The 15,528-nt window shown below is 53.2% G+C and overlaps 1 protein-coding gene across 1 annotated transcript; it reads right to left on the bottom strand.

Annotated features, from left to right (window-relative positions):
* Window positions 1–2,854: 2,854 nt before the first annotated feature.
* Pld4 (phospholipase D family member 4) lies at window positions 2,855–12,144 on the bottom strand. The gene is made up of 11 exons (XM_051152306.1): window positions 12,032–12,144; window positions 10,323–10,409; window positions 9,520–9,686; window positions 8,917–9,100; window positions 8,500–8,620; window positions 7,490–7,617; window positions 5,571–5,771; window positions 4,157–4,296; window positions 3,893–4,058; window positions 3,711–3,807; window positions 2,855–3,426 (listed from the first exon to the last, which is right to left on the bottom strand). Exons 1-11 carry the CDS (start codon window positions 12,140–12,142, stop codon window positions 3,224–3,226), a joined length of 1,605 nt encoding a protein of 534 aa, XP_051008263.1. The 5' UTR covers window positions 12,143–12,144; the 3' UTR covers window positions 2,855–3,223.
* Window positions 12,145–15,528: the final 3,384 nt, after the last annotated feature.

Below are 15,528 nucleotides of genomic sequence, written 5' to 3'. Positions count from 1 at the left end.
ACTCCTGCTAGCGTCTGGACAGAGGTGCTGGGTTGGAGTGTGGCACTGAAAGTAGGAACAACAGAGGGCAGTTGACCTGGAGGCTTAGCTGGGGGCGTGGCCCATCATCAGAAGTTGCTTTCACCTGGGGGACCTTCCAGCAGTCCACAGTGAACTCACAGGTTACTAGAGCAAGGCCGGGGCTTTTCTGCAACCTCCCAACTGCCCTGATGATGCCTTCCTGAGGTTCACTGTTCCCAGGGGGACACTGGAACTTGGACTCAGCTCCTTCTTGACCCATAAAGGCTCTTAGTAATAAGAGTTCTTTGTGTTAAAGACAGGATGGCTTGTGGCTTGGTTGAGCCACCCAAGAAGATTGTGAGGGTGGGGCAGGGGCGGGGCAGAGTACTGGCCACTCCCGAGGCTGCCCTCAGAGGGCCAGAAGGGTGGCAGCTGACATATAAAGGGGAATGGCAAGGAAAGAGAGATTGGGCTCTTCTATGTCCCTATAAGTAGCCACACAGACTGGGAGAATCATCCAAGTTGAGGAGACATGGAAAATTCTGGAAAGCTGGTCAGTAGACCTGGGCCCCACAGATAGGAACAGCTATAATACTCCTTGCCCAGGATGCCCAGCCCCTCTCTGGTCTGACTTCCAAGTACCAGGCAATAGCACTAAAGAGAGTATCTGTCAAGCACACATTTATTAGTCTGCGCTTCCAAGGGTCAGGAGTCCCTGCCTGTCTCAGGTGGGTCCTCTACTTAAGGCTCCACAGGGACGTCATCAGATGTAGGCAGGGGCTCTGTCTCATCTTTAGACGGAAGGAGAGGAGCTACTGAAGTTGCCACGATTGCTGGCTACGTCAGTTGCCTGGAAGCCATTGGGTACTCTCATCACATGGACTTGCCTGCATAGCCATCAAGGGACAGCCTCCCACACAGACAATGGTGCAGTCTCATGCCCCTCAACTGAGGAGATGACATCTGCTTAGCTTGTATGTTGTAATAGAGACAATGCCCACCCTCAAGGCGGGAGCACATTTAGGTACCAGGAACTGGATGCCATGGAGCCCATGAAGACTTTGTTTGCCACACCAAGAAGGGCCGTGCTATAGTGCCATAGCCCCTCCAAACCTGTCAAGATGGGTCCATTTTAGAACTGACCACAAAGTCTGGCACTAACGCCAGTGGGTGAAATAGACCCTTTCTGACTGAGCCAATAGGGCAGCCTAAACTGGTATCTCCCCTGGAGGGTGTCTGAGAGCCTCACAGGGCCCAAAGAGCAAACCCACACATGCCCTCTCAGAGGACAGAGCTGGGCAGGGACAGAGAGCAGTTGCAGCCATTGCAGAGTTTGGCCTTGCTCACCCCCAGCACCTTTCGGGTCCTGCAGGGCTGTGTGGGTCCTGAACTTCATGCAGCCACACTTCCAGATCCTTGAACAGTTGGCAGGGAAGCAGGTTGGGTTTAGGGGACCTTCTGCACAGACAGGAATAAAGTGGACACCGTAGGTGGTGGTGGGTTCAACGGCATGAATGCAGTAGCAAGAGCTTAGCCCTGCCCAGTGTAGTCATATTAGCTCTCCCTGAGCCCAGAAGGAAGGAGGGCGCAAAGAGAGGGCATTCGAGACTACAGGACAGAGGGATGCTGGACATCCGTTTAACATGCAGTGTTCCTCACACCCTGAACCATCTTTGAGTTCCAGCCCACTGTGACCCTTGGGACAGCAGCAGGGCAGGTGCACCTGAGCCTCAGCCCAGGCGAGAGATTGGGCACTGAGACAAGGCTCCCAACTCAGGGTCATAGCCCACAGCATCAAAGGTCAGTATTCCATCGGAAGCAAACATGGCTTGGTGCCCTGCCTCGGCACACAGGATAGTGAACTCTAGCCAGGTTCCATCCAGCCTTTCTGGCTTCATATCAAAAGTGCTAATCTTGGTCCTCAGGACACCATTTACTAGTTCCGGGCAGGTCTTGATCCCACCCCCATAGTTGCCACACCTCAGCAGCCCTGGCCCCACTCACCAGCCCCCTCCCTATGCCACTGTTACAGCCATGTCCCCACAGAACAGCGAGCCACAAGTCCAGCTCCTGAGGAGGCAGGCTGGAAGTGGCTCCTTGGCTGCTCATGCCCTCCCAGCAACGCCCCCCTATCCCCTCACCCCCCCCCACCCCCTGTTCTGAGGGCCAGGGCCTAACAAAACTTCCCTTCATGAACACTGGGCCTCCTCGGGAGTGACCATATTCATGCAGTCTTTGGGAGTCCCTGCACGTGCTAGACATGCGTAGTGGGACACCTTGCTTGTGAGACAGCATTGTTGCTTTGGGGTATCCTGAGAGACCCCCAAAGGAAGTGGGCCGTCATAGGGGCAGAGTCTTCCTGAGGCTGCAAGCTTTTTCAGGCCCAGTCCTTGCCCCGCCAGGAGAAGGTTGCGGGTTCGTCCGTGACAAAGCATTTCAGCCTGGAGGTCAGCAGAAAACCAGGGCCCACACACAGTGAGAACATGACACACGGGGAGTGGGAATATAGCTCGTTAGGTGAGGTTCCTGCCGTGGAAGCCTGGTAACCTGGGTTTGGGTCTCTAGCACCCAAGTAAAAGCCAACTAACTGCCTTGTAATTCAAAATGCTGGGGAAGGCAGAAACAGGAGGATTCCTGGGGCCTGATGGACACCTAGTCTAGCCAATCCAGCAAGCCCTGGGTCCTCAGGGAGACCCTGTCTGAAACACTAAGGTGGAGGAAGACACCCAGTGGTAACAGTGACCAGTATACATGCATGGCTTGTGCATCTGCATGAACATGTAGATATGTACACACACTATGAGAGAGAGAGAGAGAGAGAGAGAGAGAGAGAGAGAGAGAGAGAGAGGGAGAGAACAGAAATGCCTACTTTTCACCTGGGTCAGGTCTGCAAGCTGGTGGCAGGGTTTTATTGGGGGCTGGACAGCACCAGCATTATACCTGGGATGGCCCTAGTGACTTGTCATGGGTGGGCAGAGAGGCACAGCTGGGTTCTGGGGTCACTTAATGCAGTTGCTTTCTTTCTGTGTCACTGTGGCCCTTCCTCTGTTTAGACTCTTCTTCATGTTAAAAGCCATTTGGAGCTCTACCGGAAGCTGTTTGCCAGATGACTGTTTCAGGCCCCAAGAGGTGGCTGTTCTTTTCTCAGTTTCTGAGCTTGGGTGGACAAATGCCTGCCGGGCGTCAGTGTCTACCTAGAGCAGTCAGCCAGACTGCTCAAGCCTCAGCCCTGCCAGACACACTCCTGGCCTGGGACCTGTTGGTCCAGGTCCATAGCGTAGTGCGAGCTCCAGTCGCGTTCGAAGAGTCGCCTTAGCTGCTCCTGCACGGGGGCCACACCTGACTGGGCACGAGGGGTCTTCTGACTGACAACCAGGCCCACACCACAGGTGCTGCTGAAGTAGTCCTCCGACCAGTTAGAGGTGCCTGGAGGAAGGGGGAGAGGGAGAAACACTGGTCCCTGAGCCTATGTCCTCTGCAGCCCAGCCTGTGCTGTGGCCCTCACCACGGGTTGAAGGACGGCTCAGAACACTGGCCACTCAGCTGTCACCAGACTCCCATCATGGTAGCCCTTTCACGTAGTGGAGCTGGTTCTTTACCAGCATATTCTGGGCCTCAGTGCTCAGGACTCCGCCTGGCGAGCTGCGCTGGTTGTCTGGTCCCCAGACCATGCCCTCTGTCCTCCCAGCCATCTCATCCCGGCCACTCACCTATGTAGGCTGCCTTGTCTGTGACCATAAATTTGCTGTGGTTCACACGGCTGAATGGGATGTTGGAGTGATTGCCCACAGGCACAACAAAGACTTTCTTCAGGGAATAGGAGTGAGTCAGAATGGGCAGGATCAGGGAAGGAATTTTCTCTCCCCTCCAGCCCATAGGGTCAGTTTCTTACCACATCCACCGAGATGCCAGCTGAGGGATTACTGAAAGCCTGTAGGGACTTCAGAAAAGCAAACATGGTAGGGTCTGTGTTGAACCAGCAGCTGACCAGTAAGCGCACTTGCACACCCTTATTGAAGGCTGCTGCCCGTAGCGCATTGTCCAGCAGGGGCCAGTACCTAGGAAGAGGGGGGTCAGAGTTCTGCAGGGGTCTTGGCTGGAGGTAAACCGAGCCCAGGACTTGCCAGTCAGCATGGTGGACGTCACCCAGACCCACCTGGCAGGGTGAGTGAAGCGCGTGGTGGGAAAGTACTCCATGACCGAGACGTAGATGAACTCGCGAGCACCCTCCATCACTTTCAGCACTGCATCGAGATCCCGGGTACGACCGTGGGGGCAGAGTGAGGGTGGCGAGGCCTACAGTGGGAGAAGCATCTCTCAGGACACTGCCACTGACTGCCACTGTTGAGTCAGGCTTTTCCTGACCCGGATGACTCTGCTGGGAACTCCAGGTTCATCTGGCTCACCTCTGGCTCCAAAGTGCGCCACTATGCCAGGCTGTCCCTTCAGTTTCCTAAAAGGGACCTAAAAGGATCTTCACCAAAAATCAAAACAACAACAATGACAAAACACTATCAAACAAACAAAAAATGATTGAGAGGCCTGGTGTGGTGGTGCCTGCTTGAAATCCCAGCATTTAGGACAGTGGTTCTCAACTTGTGTGTCACACCCCTTGGCAAGGGTGGGGTGCGTTGCCAAAAGGATATCCTGTGTATCAGATATTTATATTACATTTCATATCAGTAGCAAAATTGCAGTTATGAAGTGAGAATGAAATAATTTTATTGGAGGGTCACCTCAACATAAGAAACTGTATACAAAAGGGTTACAGCATTAGGAAAGCTGGGAACCACTGATTTAGGGGGGTAGGAGTAGTTCTTTGCTTAAGTTGGGGGTCAGCCTGATCTTTGTAACCACTTCCAGGCCAGCCAGCAATACCATCTCAAAACCAGCAACAACAAACAAAAAAGCCAGGTGTGGTGGCACTCGCCTTTAATCTCAGCACTCGGGAGGCAAAGGCAGGTGGATCACTGTGAGTTCGAGGCCAGGCTGGTCTACAAAGCGAGTCTAAGACAGCCAAGGCTACACAGGGAAACCTTGTCTCCAAAAACAAATCAGGATTTTCCTGAGCTTATAGCTCCACTGCACACTACCTAGGAAACCCATGTGGTGAGAGAGGCAGTTTCCCAATGGCCAGGGGTGCTCCAGAAGCCTGGTTCGGAGCCAGTGATGCAGCTAGGCATCCTGGGATGCCAGGGGGACCTGCCCTGCCTGGGAGGTAGAGCCACTCACGCCAGGTGGGCGCTGCACATCTAGTGCACTTTGCTCCATCTGCTGCTGTCCCTGCTGTGGACCAGTCTCTGGGCCAACCAAGGGACTTGCCTTGGCGGGAAAGGAGCTGCTGGAATTTCCTTCCTTCCCTCACAGTAAAGAATATCCAGTGCCCTGGGTCTCCCCTACCCTTTCCAGAGTCCAGCCACAGCCTGTCAAGCCTGAGAGAGTCTTAGGGCCTCAAGTCTGCCACCTCCTGGCACCTCTCTCTCACTGCTGGTGCTGGCCCAGAATCCTGCCCTAGTGTGGAGCCTGCCTCCTGCAGCATCCCCAGGGCTGTCATGGGCTAGCCATCTTACCGAGAAGTAGGCTGTGGTGGGAACTCCGTCGAAGAGACCTCGAAAGGGGTGGAAGTGGTTGATGTGGGACGAGAAGTTCTGAGGCCAGGGCTTAGGGAGAACAGCTTGGGGCACCCCCAGCACCCAGTAGGTCTGGAATGTTTTCTCAAGGTCTTGAGCCAGGTGGCTGCAGTTGTAGATGATAGCGCCCAGCTCCTTCACCTGTAGGGATCAGGGTCAGTGGATGCGGAGAGCAAAGATTCCCCTGGGGCTGCATGGAAGCCACCAGGAGTATAAGTCGGGGTGCAAGTCCTGTTCAACTGGCAGCAGCTAGGCACCATCAGCTCCAGGGTGGGACAGGGGCATGAGAATCCGTCTTCCTTAACACTATTCCGATGTTCAAAGCCAATAAAATAGAAAATGCATGTGGACACAAAGGAGATAAAACCTTTGTTAAATACAGTCCAGTGGTAACTCTTGATGTTATGGGTTTGTTGTTTTTGTTGTTTGTTTGTTTTGTTTTTCAAGACAGGGTTTCTCTGTGTGTGACTCTGGAGTCACTTTGTAGACCAGGCTGGCCTCGAACTCATAGCGATCTGCCTGCCTCTGCCTCCCGAGTGCTGGGATTAAAGGCGTGCGCCACCATGCCTGGCCTGATATTATGTTTATAGCTACTATTTGGACTGACAGGTGTGTATATGTGTGTGCACATGCACACGTGTGCTTGTGTATGCATGTGTGTATATGTCTGTGCATGTGTGTATGTGTGTGCGCCCACGCATCTGTGTGTGTGTGTGTGCGTGTGCATGTGCAGGTGCTCCTGTTGTTATAGATTGGACCTAGGGATGTGCAGATGCTAATCGCATATGGTTCTTCTGAGCCACAACTCAGACCTTTGAAATGTATCACTTCTAAGACATCTCTGGCTTGATAATCTACCATCTCTATGTGTGCATGGGAGTGAACATGCATGCAAGGGTGTTCATGTGTGTACAGGTGCATGTCGTGGAAACCAGACGACAACCTCGGGTATCATATCTCAGGAGGTGTCCATCTTGGTTTTTTTAAAACCTGTGTAGCTTTAACTATCCTGGACTCACTCTATAGACCAGGCTGAACTCGAACTCACAGAGATCCACTTGCCTCTGCCTCCTGAGTGCTGGGATCAAGGGTGTGTGCCACCACTGCTCGGCTTAGTTTTTATTATTACTATTAATTTATTTTATGTGTATGACTATGTTTTGCCTACATTTATGCCCTTGTGTGCCAGGTACCTACAGAGATCAGAAGAGGACATCCAATCCCCTGGAACTAGAGCTACAATTTGTTGTGGGTTGCCGTACAGCCATTGAGAATTGAACCTCAGCCCTCTGGAAGATCAGCCAGTGTGCTTAACTGGTGGGCCATCTCTCCAGCCCCCTCTTGTCTTTTTGAGGCAGGGTCTCTCACTGGGACGTGGGGCTTGCTGATTAGGAGAGGCTGGCTAGCGAGCAAGCGCCAGGGGTCCACCTATCCCCACTTCCCCCAGCACGGGGACTACAATTGTATGCTATCATGCCCACGGTTTTAGATGGATTCTAAAGATAAAACTCAGGCTCTCACACCTGCAAGGCAAGCACTGCACTTAGAGCTACCTCCCCAGCCACGTAAGCCACATAAGCCACATTTCCCCTGTGCGCTGTGGCCTGAGCATCTGTCCAAGTTCTTAAATGCTGTTCCAGGACCTGAGTGCAGGGTCGCGTAAAATCTTATAACTGGTAGAACCAACCCTGATTGGTCCCTGCTATAGCATGGCAAAAGTGGCATGTGACCCAAGTGTCTGCTTGCTATTCTCACAACGCCAGCTTTCTTCTGGTGCCTAAGGACACAAACTGCCCTTGGAGATGGAAAGGGAGAAACTATACCTGGGCTTCCTCCCATCCCTGGGCCTTGGGACCCACCTGAGACAGGGACCGCCAGTCCATGTTGGCACTGCCCACGTACACATGCTGCCCATCCACGACCCAGAATTTGGAGTGTAGGACACCCCCAGTAAACCGCCTCATGGGAACGTGTCGTATCTGGGCACCTGTGATAGAGAGATAGGTAGGTAGATGATAGCTAGCTAACTAGATGATAGATAGATAGATAGATAGATAGATAGATAGATAGATAGGTAGATAGATAATAGAGCTGTAGAGGTGACCTTCACCCACATTGCATCAAGGTTGGTCTTTTTATATTGGATTGTTAATTGTTGAACCCACAGTGAGTTAAATATTAACAGATTCTGCTTTTGTCACTGCTTTTGAGGAATCTCCTGTCTCAGTGTTGTGTAAACATTGCTCCTCAATTGTCTCTGATCGGTTAATAAAGAAACTAAAGAGCCAAAACTGGGCAGAGGAGATAGTCCGCAGGACTTCCTTTCCCAGTCTGGGTGGGAAGGCCCCAGGTAGAGGGGGAAAGGGAGGGGAGGGGAGGGGAGGAGAGGAGAGGATGTAGCCATGAGGTCAGGCCAGGAGAAGAAGGTGGCCACGCCAGGAGGAGTCGCCATGGGAACAAGGATGTAGCAAGAGCGGCAAGGGGGACCAGGGCACATGGCTGGGAAGTAGACCAGGCTAACAAAGTCAAGTTGGAATAAATGGATCTACCCAGTTATGGTGCTTGAAACTTACTGATAAACACATCAGGTCTCCACCTAGTTGTGTGGGAACTAGGTGGAGCACAGAAAAACCCTCCTTTCCAGCCTAGAGCTGGCTCTTTACGCTTCAGGACAGCCTAGTAGGTCTGCCCCTGAGTTCACTGTTTTGCCCTCAGAATGTCCTTACTGATCAAGGCTGTTGCAGGTGAGGGAACAAAGGCACCAGCTGACCTGAGACCCCTCTGGACAGTCCAGCTCCAGAGCCTTGAGGTTTTCTCTGTAGCCTCTAGCCCATGCAGCACAGCAGAACCCCAGTACGCAGACACCTACCATGGGCAGCCAAGACCTGGAGGTCCGTGGATGTCCTGGCCAATGTTGGGCTGTGGGTGGCCACCACCACAGACACGTTCCTGACCAGGAGCTGTTGGAACTTCTGTAGAAGGGCCTCTCCCTGCAAGGCCAGACTAGCATGAGAAGCCACCTCAGGCTGGCCCTCTGCCCAAAGCCCAGAGTATGCCAAGTCTTGGCTCATGACTAGAGGCCAAATAAATGACATCATGCACACACTAGCCCCAGTCCCTCTGCCTCTGCCCCAAGAGCCGCCCAGGGGGCCTGGACTTGCTCTACTGCAGCCCCAGCCCAGAGCTGAGCCCTGTACAGACAGCAGTGTGACTTGCTGCATACTCGGCACCTGGGAAGAGCTGAGTCAGCCTGTGCCTCATGGTTAGAAAAAGATCCAGGACCAACCTGCTGGGAAGACGAGTCATTGACGCCGATGTCAAGTCCAGTGAGGGACCAGTAGTACGAGGCAATGTGGACACTCTCCTGAGCAGTGTCAAGAAGCTGCAGCCAAGCCTGGGCCAGGGGCTGGACCGTGGCGCTGCCGGCTGCGAATGGCAAGTCCTGGGGGATACTTTCCACGAGGATCAGCCTAGGGACAGAACCAAAAGGGGACCCAGGAGTGACTGCAGGGGCCACTGGCCAGCTATTTGCTCCAGTCTGGCTGCCCAGTCAGAGGGAGCGACTGACCCCAGTGTGGCACCAGGGCCTGAACCCAGGCCAAAGGGACAGAGAGAGGACAGGGAAGTGGAAAGGTTTAGCCTGAGGTCCACAAACCCTACGTGTGGTGATATTCAGGAGACTGTACAGCAAGGGTCTTGGGGGATGGGGCATGCTCAGCCTAGAGAGGACCACAGGGAATTAATTCTCTTAGAGGAACCTGGGTTCCACCTCTGGGATAATGACCACCTCACCATGACCCATATCACCTATTGAAGGACCTAGTGAGGCAGCACCCAGCCAAGACACATCCCCCCCCCAACCCCGTGAGAGCCCCTGGAGCTCACTCACTGACAGGAGTTTCTCAGCTGCCCAGCGTCTCCTCTCAGGCCCTCCCAGGACCAGGAGGGCACTTCCTCAGGGCACATCTGATGACCGGTGAAAGAAGTGGGCACTTGCCACAGGAACAAGGTGAGAGCCACCGAGCCGAGCCCCAGTATAGCCAGAATCCCCAGGCCCTGCAGGAGATATGCAGCGGCTTTGCTAGCCGTCAAGACAGCCCTTCCTGTACTCTAACAAACACTGTCAGGCTCTTGGGGACGGATTGGGATGAGCAAGTGGAGATAAGGGATACAGAGCAAGGCCTGGGGCGGGGGGTAGGTGCTCTACAGTCCTCTCTTTGGTCCACTCTGCAGTGATGAGACATGGACAAGATATGCAGCAGTCCAGGTGGCCTCAGCCTGGCATGCATGCACAGGTGCGCGCACACACACACACAGGCACGCACACACACAGAGGCATGCACACACCCACACATGCACACAGACACACACATGCAAACACACAGAGGCATGCACACACCCACACAGACACACACATGCAAACACACAGAGGCATGCACACATCCACACATGCACACACACACATGCGTACACACACACATGCGCGCGCACACACACACACACACACACACACAGGCATGCACACATGCACATTACCAGACTGGGTTTTGTATTCACTATTCAAGCTCCAGGATGTAATATTTGGGAAATTAAAAAAAAAATTGAACATGGATCTGATTAGAAATTGGGTTCGAATTTGGTTTTACAGTGCCGAGTCCCCAGCCAGCCCTCCTTTAGGTTCTCCTGTCCTACCATGATGACTCCGCTGTGTGGCCCATGGGGCAAAGTGGAACAGGGCTGCTTGGAGACCTCTGCGGCTATCTGGAGAGGTATCAGCATCTGTACAGAACAGTCTGTGTCACCAGCAACCCCAACTCCACAATGTTGCCTCCTTAGGCGGTCCCTATAGATGCACACTCCAACCTTCAGGCACCAGTCTCAGCTCACACATGGGGCCAGCCCAGACTGCACACCTTTCCCAGGGCTGTGTGCTGCCTACACCCGTCGGCTGCCGGCTGTGTCTCATATGCAAGTCTCGGTTCCTTGTTCCAACCGCAAGTGAAACCAGGTCTGAAAGTGCCATTTCTGCTTTGGCTGCCTCACCCAGTCTTCCGTACTGGCCACAAATAGGTGCTTCCCTTCCCCGGATGGCCCTCTATTTTAGCCCCAGGGTGGGCAGCTGGCTGGAAAGTGGGGCATGACAGAAGGGCCACCAAGAGCTGCTGTCCATGGCTGGGGCCTGCAAGGGCCGCTCCAGCTAGTTGGGATGGAGAACTGGCTGTGTGCTCCCAGGGTGCTCACTCTACAAAGAGCCTGGCCAACCCCTCAGGAGGCCCTGTGCACAGCAGATGGGTCACCCACCCCCTGGCAGGGACGCTCACAAGGACAGGAGCTGACCTCACTCCTAGCCTAGATGATTTGGAGCCTAAGGCTAGGTATGGAAACTAGAGGGAGGGGAAGGGGGGGAATGTTCTTCAGCTTTGTGGGTCAGGCTATCATTCCAAGATCAGTGAGTGCAATCCCACTGTCCTCTAGGACTCATGCTGGGCAGCAGCCTGCAGAGCGTGTGGGCTAGCCTCAGCACAGGGAGTGGGCTACATGAGCCTGGCCGAGGGCCATGTCTGCCCTCGGAGCCCAATGTTACAGGGAAGTGGGGCGTCAGTGGGAACGTGGAGTGGGGGACGGGCTGAGTCAGTCACCCACAAGAGCCCAGCACCCTCTTACCAGAGTTCCCTGAAGAAGGGGGTCAGGAGGTCACTTCACCACCCAAAGTAGAGCTTGGGGTGTATTCTCTCCCTAATCCACGGGGGCGGGGGAGCTCAGGTGACCAGGACAGCTCTGGGAGCCTAGTTTCCAGCCTTGACCCTTCCTTATAACTTCCAGGGGAGGGATAGACATGAAGCTCTGGGCCAGGGTCACCAGGGCTGCACATCAAAGACCTGCGGTCCCAATCTCTCCTGGCTCCTCTGGACTGATGGAAAGCTAAGAGCACAACAGACATTATCAGGACCTCCAAGGGGCTCTGATCTCTGATCTTCTGGCCACTGGGGACTCCTCTGAGGTCAGAGGAGGAGAGCCGTGAAGGGTAGCTAAGCAGCTGCAGATCTGCCCCATCTTTGGGCCCTGTGGATCTTTCGAATCCTTGGGGTGGGACATTCTGTCTAGAGAGAGTCACTCCTTGGTACAGCATCTCAGCAGCTGGCTGAACTGGGGGATGGGTCTTTGAGCCTCCCAAGCCTCCAGGTGTCAGGGTTCCTTCCCTGCGGGCTATGCTGTGGGCCCCAGACTAGGACAGGACTTGGCTGTCAAGTTGCTGGAGACCTTGATGTCCAGTGATCATAGATCAAGCAAGGAGTGGCCATCTGCAGGCCAATCGTGTGGGATCTGGGGGTGCTGGGAGGCAGATGCTGTGGGAGGTAAACAGACACCCCTTCCGAGGCTGTCTCCTGGCTAACACTTACCTCTGGGTGCCCTGGCTTGCGGTCCATCCTGCCTCCAGCCACAGTCTGCAGGCTTTGCTTGTGCAGGCATCTGCACAACGCTCCTCTCTGGCTTGCCACTTCCCCTTCCATCCACTTCCTCTTTGTTCTGAGCTTCCCACCCCCACCCCAGGACTGAGTGGGCCCCTAGAAAGTGGAGCTGAAAACTTTCCCCCAAGAGAAAAATCTGCCCTGCCTGCTCCTAGAGAGGGTCCCTCAGTCATATGTTGAATGTCAGAAGTGAGTTTGGCTCTAAGTCCCAGAGGCTCAGGCAAACGTGCCTCAAACAGTAGCTTAATCGTCCTCCAGGGGCTCAGGTATTGTAGGCTGGTGGCATTGTTGAAAGGTGGTTGCATTATGAGCTAATTGACAAGTCAGCCCATTGATATATTCATGATGGGTAGACTAGTGCGAGGAGGTGGGCAGTGTGGGAGGTGGAGCCTGACTCGGGGAAGTTGGTTTCTGGGGCAGGACTTTACCGGCCATATCTTGTACCAGGGTTATTCCTCTCTCTCTCTCTCTCTCTCTCTCTCTCTCTCTCTCTCTCTCTCTCTCTCTCTCTCTCTCTCTCTCTCTCTCTCTGTGTGTGTGTGTGTGTGTGTGTGTGTGTGTGTGTCTCTGTCTCTGTCTCTCTCTGTCTCCGTGTGTGTGTGTGTGTGTGTGTGTCTGTCTGCTTTTCTCTGTCTCTGTCTCTCTCTCTCTCCTTCCTGACGGGCACAGGGCAAGCTGCTTCCCTCGGCCTTGTGGCTGCCATATGCCTTGCCTCCTCACGACAGGTCCACAGCAACGGCCATTATGCCTTGCCTCACAACAGGGCCACAGCAACACCAACAGCTGAGTATGGCTTGAAACCTCTGAAGCTGTAAGCCCAACTAAGTCCTTCATACTTAGATGGCTTATTAGTCTGTTCCACAGTGAAGAAAAACTGATTGACCCACCAACCATACCCAGAGACCAGTGTCTGGAGAAGTTATTAATGCCACAGATACAGGGAGTGTAGCTCTTGACCTCTAAGCCCTGGAATCCGACTTCACCATGCTAAAATAGCTTCTGAAGCACAGCCATCCCCTTCGTGTCCCTGAGACAGAATGAAGCACCACAGAGAACTTCTGGAGATTGAACAGGGGACTTCCGTTTATCTATAACTTACAACTCAATCTACACTTGGTCACAGAGCCATACCTAGCTGCAAGAGAAGCTGTATAGAAGCCATGACCCAGCCTGCTGAGGAATTCAAGTGGGGTTGTCCTCTGGCCTGTCCATAAAAGTAGGCTAGCCAGTGCTTCCTCACAGGGATTCTGCCTTCCCTCATACTCCAAGAAGTATCTACTGAAGACCAAACCTTGTTGCCTTCAGATCAGAGAGTCTTGGGAACAGCCCCTACTTTGAACAGGATATAGGTTGGCCTCCCTCCTCCTTGGCAGGCAGTAGACCTCTGTTCAAGGCCTCAGAGTGTCCTCAGGGGAAGAACAGGGTGCTCACAAGGTGAGGAGCATTCTGAGGACAAGGCCTGACCTCAGTGACCTGTGTCCAGCCTGGTGGGCCAGAAACTGAGTGGAAAAGAGTCCTATCCTTCCTCCCCTGCGGGATAATGTCCTAACTTGATTTGAGGTTGAGTTGGGGTATCCACCATAGAAGATGGCTCAGACATGGGTTTACACCAAAAGAAAGTCTCTATTAGCCAGCCAAGGACTACCCTGGCTGTTCAGAATTCCAGTGTAGCCCCAACCCTTTTTCAGGATGAACTTTTAAGCACGAAAACCATGTCCTGTGTTGACATCCTTTAGCTAACAGCAACAGTCAGCCAGAAGTGGAATTACAGAAGCCAAAAAGCACGGTTAGTAGTTTTAGAGACTTCCCCAGAACTGTGGGCTTTGTTTTAGTTTTGGCAGATGGTACTGTCTACGTGCGGTTTACAGCCTGAATGGTACTTCTATCATGGAGTTTGTTGTGCTAAGGTCTCTGGGCCTACCAAGGACTGGGGCCTTGTCACTGGGTTGGCTGTCCTCTCTATGATGCAAATGAGGCCTCTTCAGGTTAAGCCACTTTATTTCTGAATACTATTGTGTTCAAGGTACCCACCTGAGGGGCTTTGAATGAGGTGGACCACAGTAACCATGGCAGGAGGGGACTCAGCATCCATCGGCCAGTAGAACAGGGTCCTTCCTCCTGCTGGAAAGCAGGGCAGGCAGTCAAGGTTGAACCTCCAGGAAGCTTTCAACAAATAGTTTTTCAGGTACTATAGGAGGGCTAGCCCTGTGCCTTCAAGGAAACCCAAGTTAATCTGCCACAACTCCCCTCCCAAGCAACCCCATGAGCCGGGACTGAGAGTGGTGTGCAGCATTGCCTCAGGATAGGCTCAGCTGAGTATGTCTAAGGGGGTCTTGGGGCCTATAAGGTCTGGTGGACACCCAGTGCAGGACTCTTGACCACACAAAGACTGGAAGTGTGGTGGCACCCTGTGGTGACCAGCTCCTCCCAAATGACCACACTCTGGGCCCTTGGTGGGCTAGGGTAGGGAACATGGACTTTGGAGATCTCTCATGAAGCTGAGTATCTTAGTCTTCTATTTCTTTTCTATTTCAAAACTTGTATTTTGGGAGCAAATAAACAAGGGCCACCTTAGAGAGCCCCCCAAGGCAAAGGTGAGCCTGTCAGGCACATCTGAGTCTCCATTGCAGAGCTGTAGCTAAGGCGTGTCCATGTGACCACACCTCAGATAACCAGACTGGCTAAAGGAGACAAACTTGTCCATGTGAACCAAAGTGAGACCTACGTGACTCACTGCTCCCCTCACCCTGAGGGGCTGGTCTTTCTCCAGGCTCTGTTTCATGGCATGGCCTGAGGTTTCCCTCATGATCCTTCCTGGCCACTCGGTGCCTAGCAGACTTCAGCTTCCCCACACAGAATCTAAGCCGTCAGGATGCTGGACCGTGCACATTGTAGGACAAAGTGGTCACAGAGAAAATGTCAGGACAAAACAGACTCCTCTGGCTTACATGCGTACACACACACACATGCACACAAGTGCGCGTGCATGCGCACACATGCACACTAGCTACTATCCCTCAAGTGCATGAGGCTTCTGCTTTGTGTGAAACAGTACTGTTTTGTTTTCTTACAGATTGAAGGAGAACACTCTAGAACTGATTTAATTCTAGAGCACAGTGGCTCCAAAACAGTGACATCACCATCACTGTCACAAGCACAACATGCTGAGCATGAAGAACAGGCCACACTTTCACAGGATGGGCAACGTTGTAGGCTGGTTTATACCAGGGACACACAGACATGCGAGTCACACGCTGGCCCCTTAGGGAGATCATTAAATCACTGGGTGAGAGGAAGCTTCCAGCTCCTTTGTCCTCTCAGGACCACAATTGCACGTGTTATCTCTTTGACTCATGCCCCTTTGTTCACTGAGCTCTAACAGAAGGTTAGGGTCTTTGTTTGTTGTTTTTGTTTATGGCAGGGTCTTA

The sequence above is a fragment of the Acomys russatus genome, chromosome 1 (genome assembly GCF_903995435.1).
Source record: "Acomys russatus chromosome 1, mAcoRus1.1, whole genome shotgun sequence".
Classification (NCBI taxonomy): Eukaryota; Metazoa; Chordata; class Mammalia; order Rodentia; family Muridae; genus Acomys; species Acomys russatus.
This window is presented reverse-complemented; position numbering and strand designations above follow the sequence as displayed.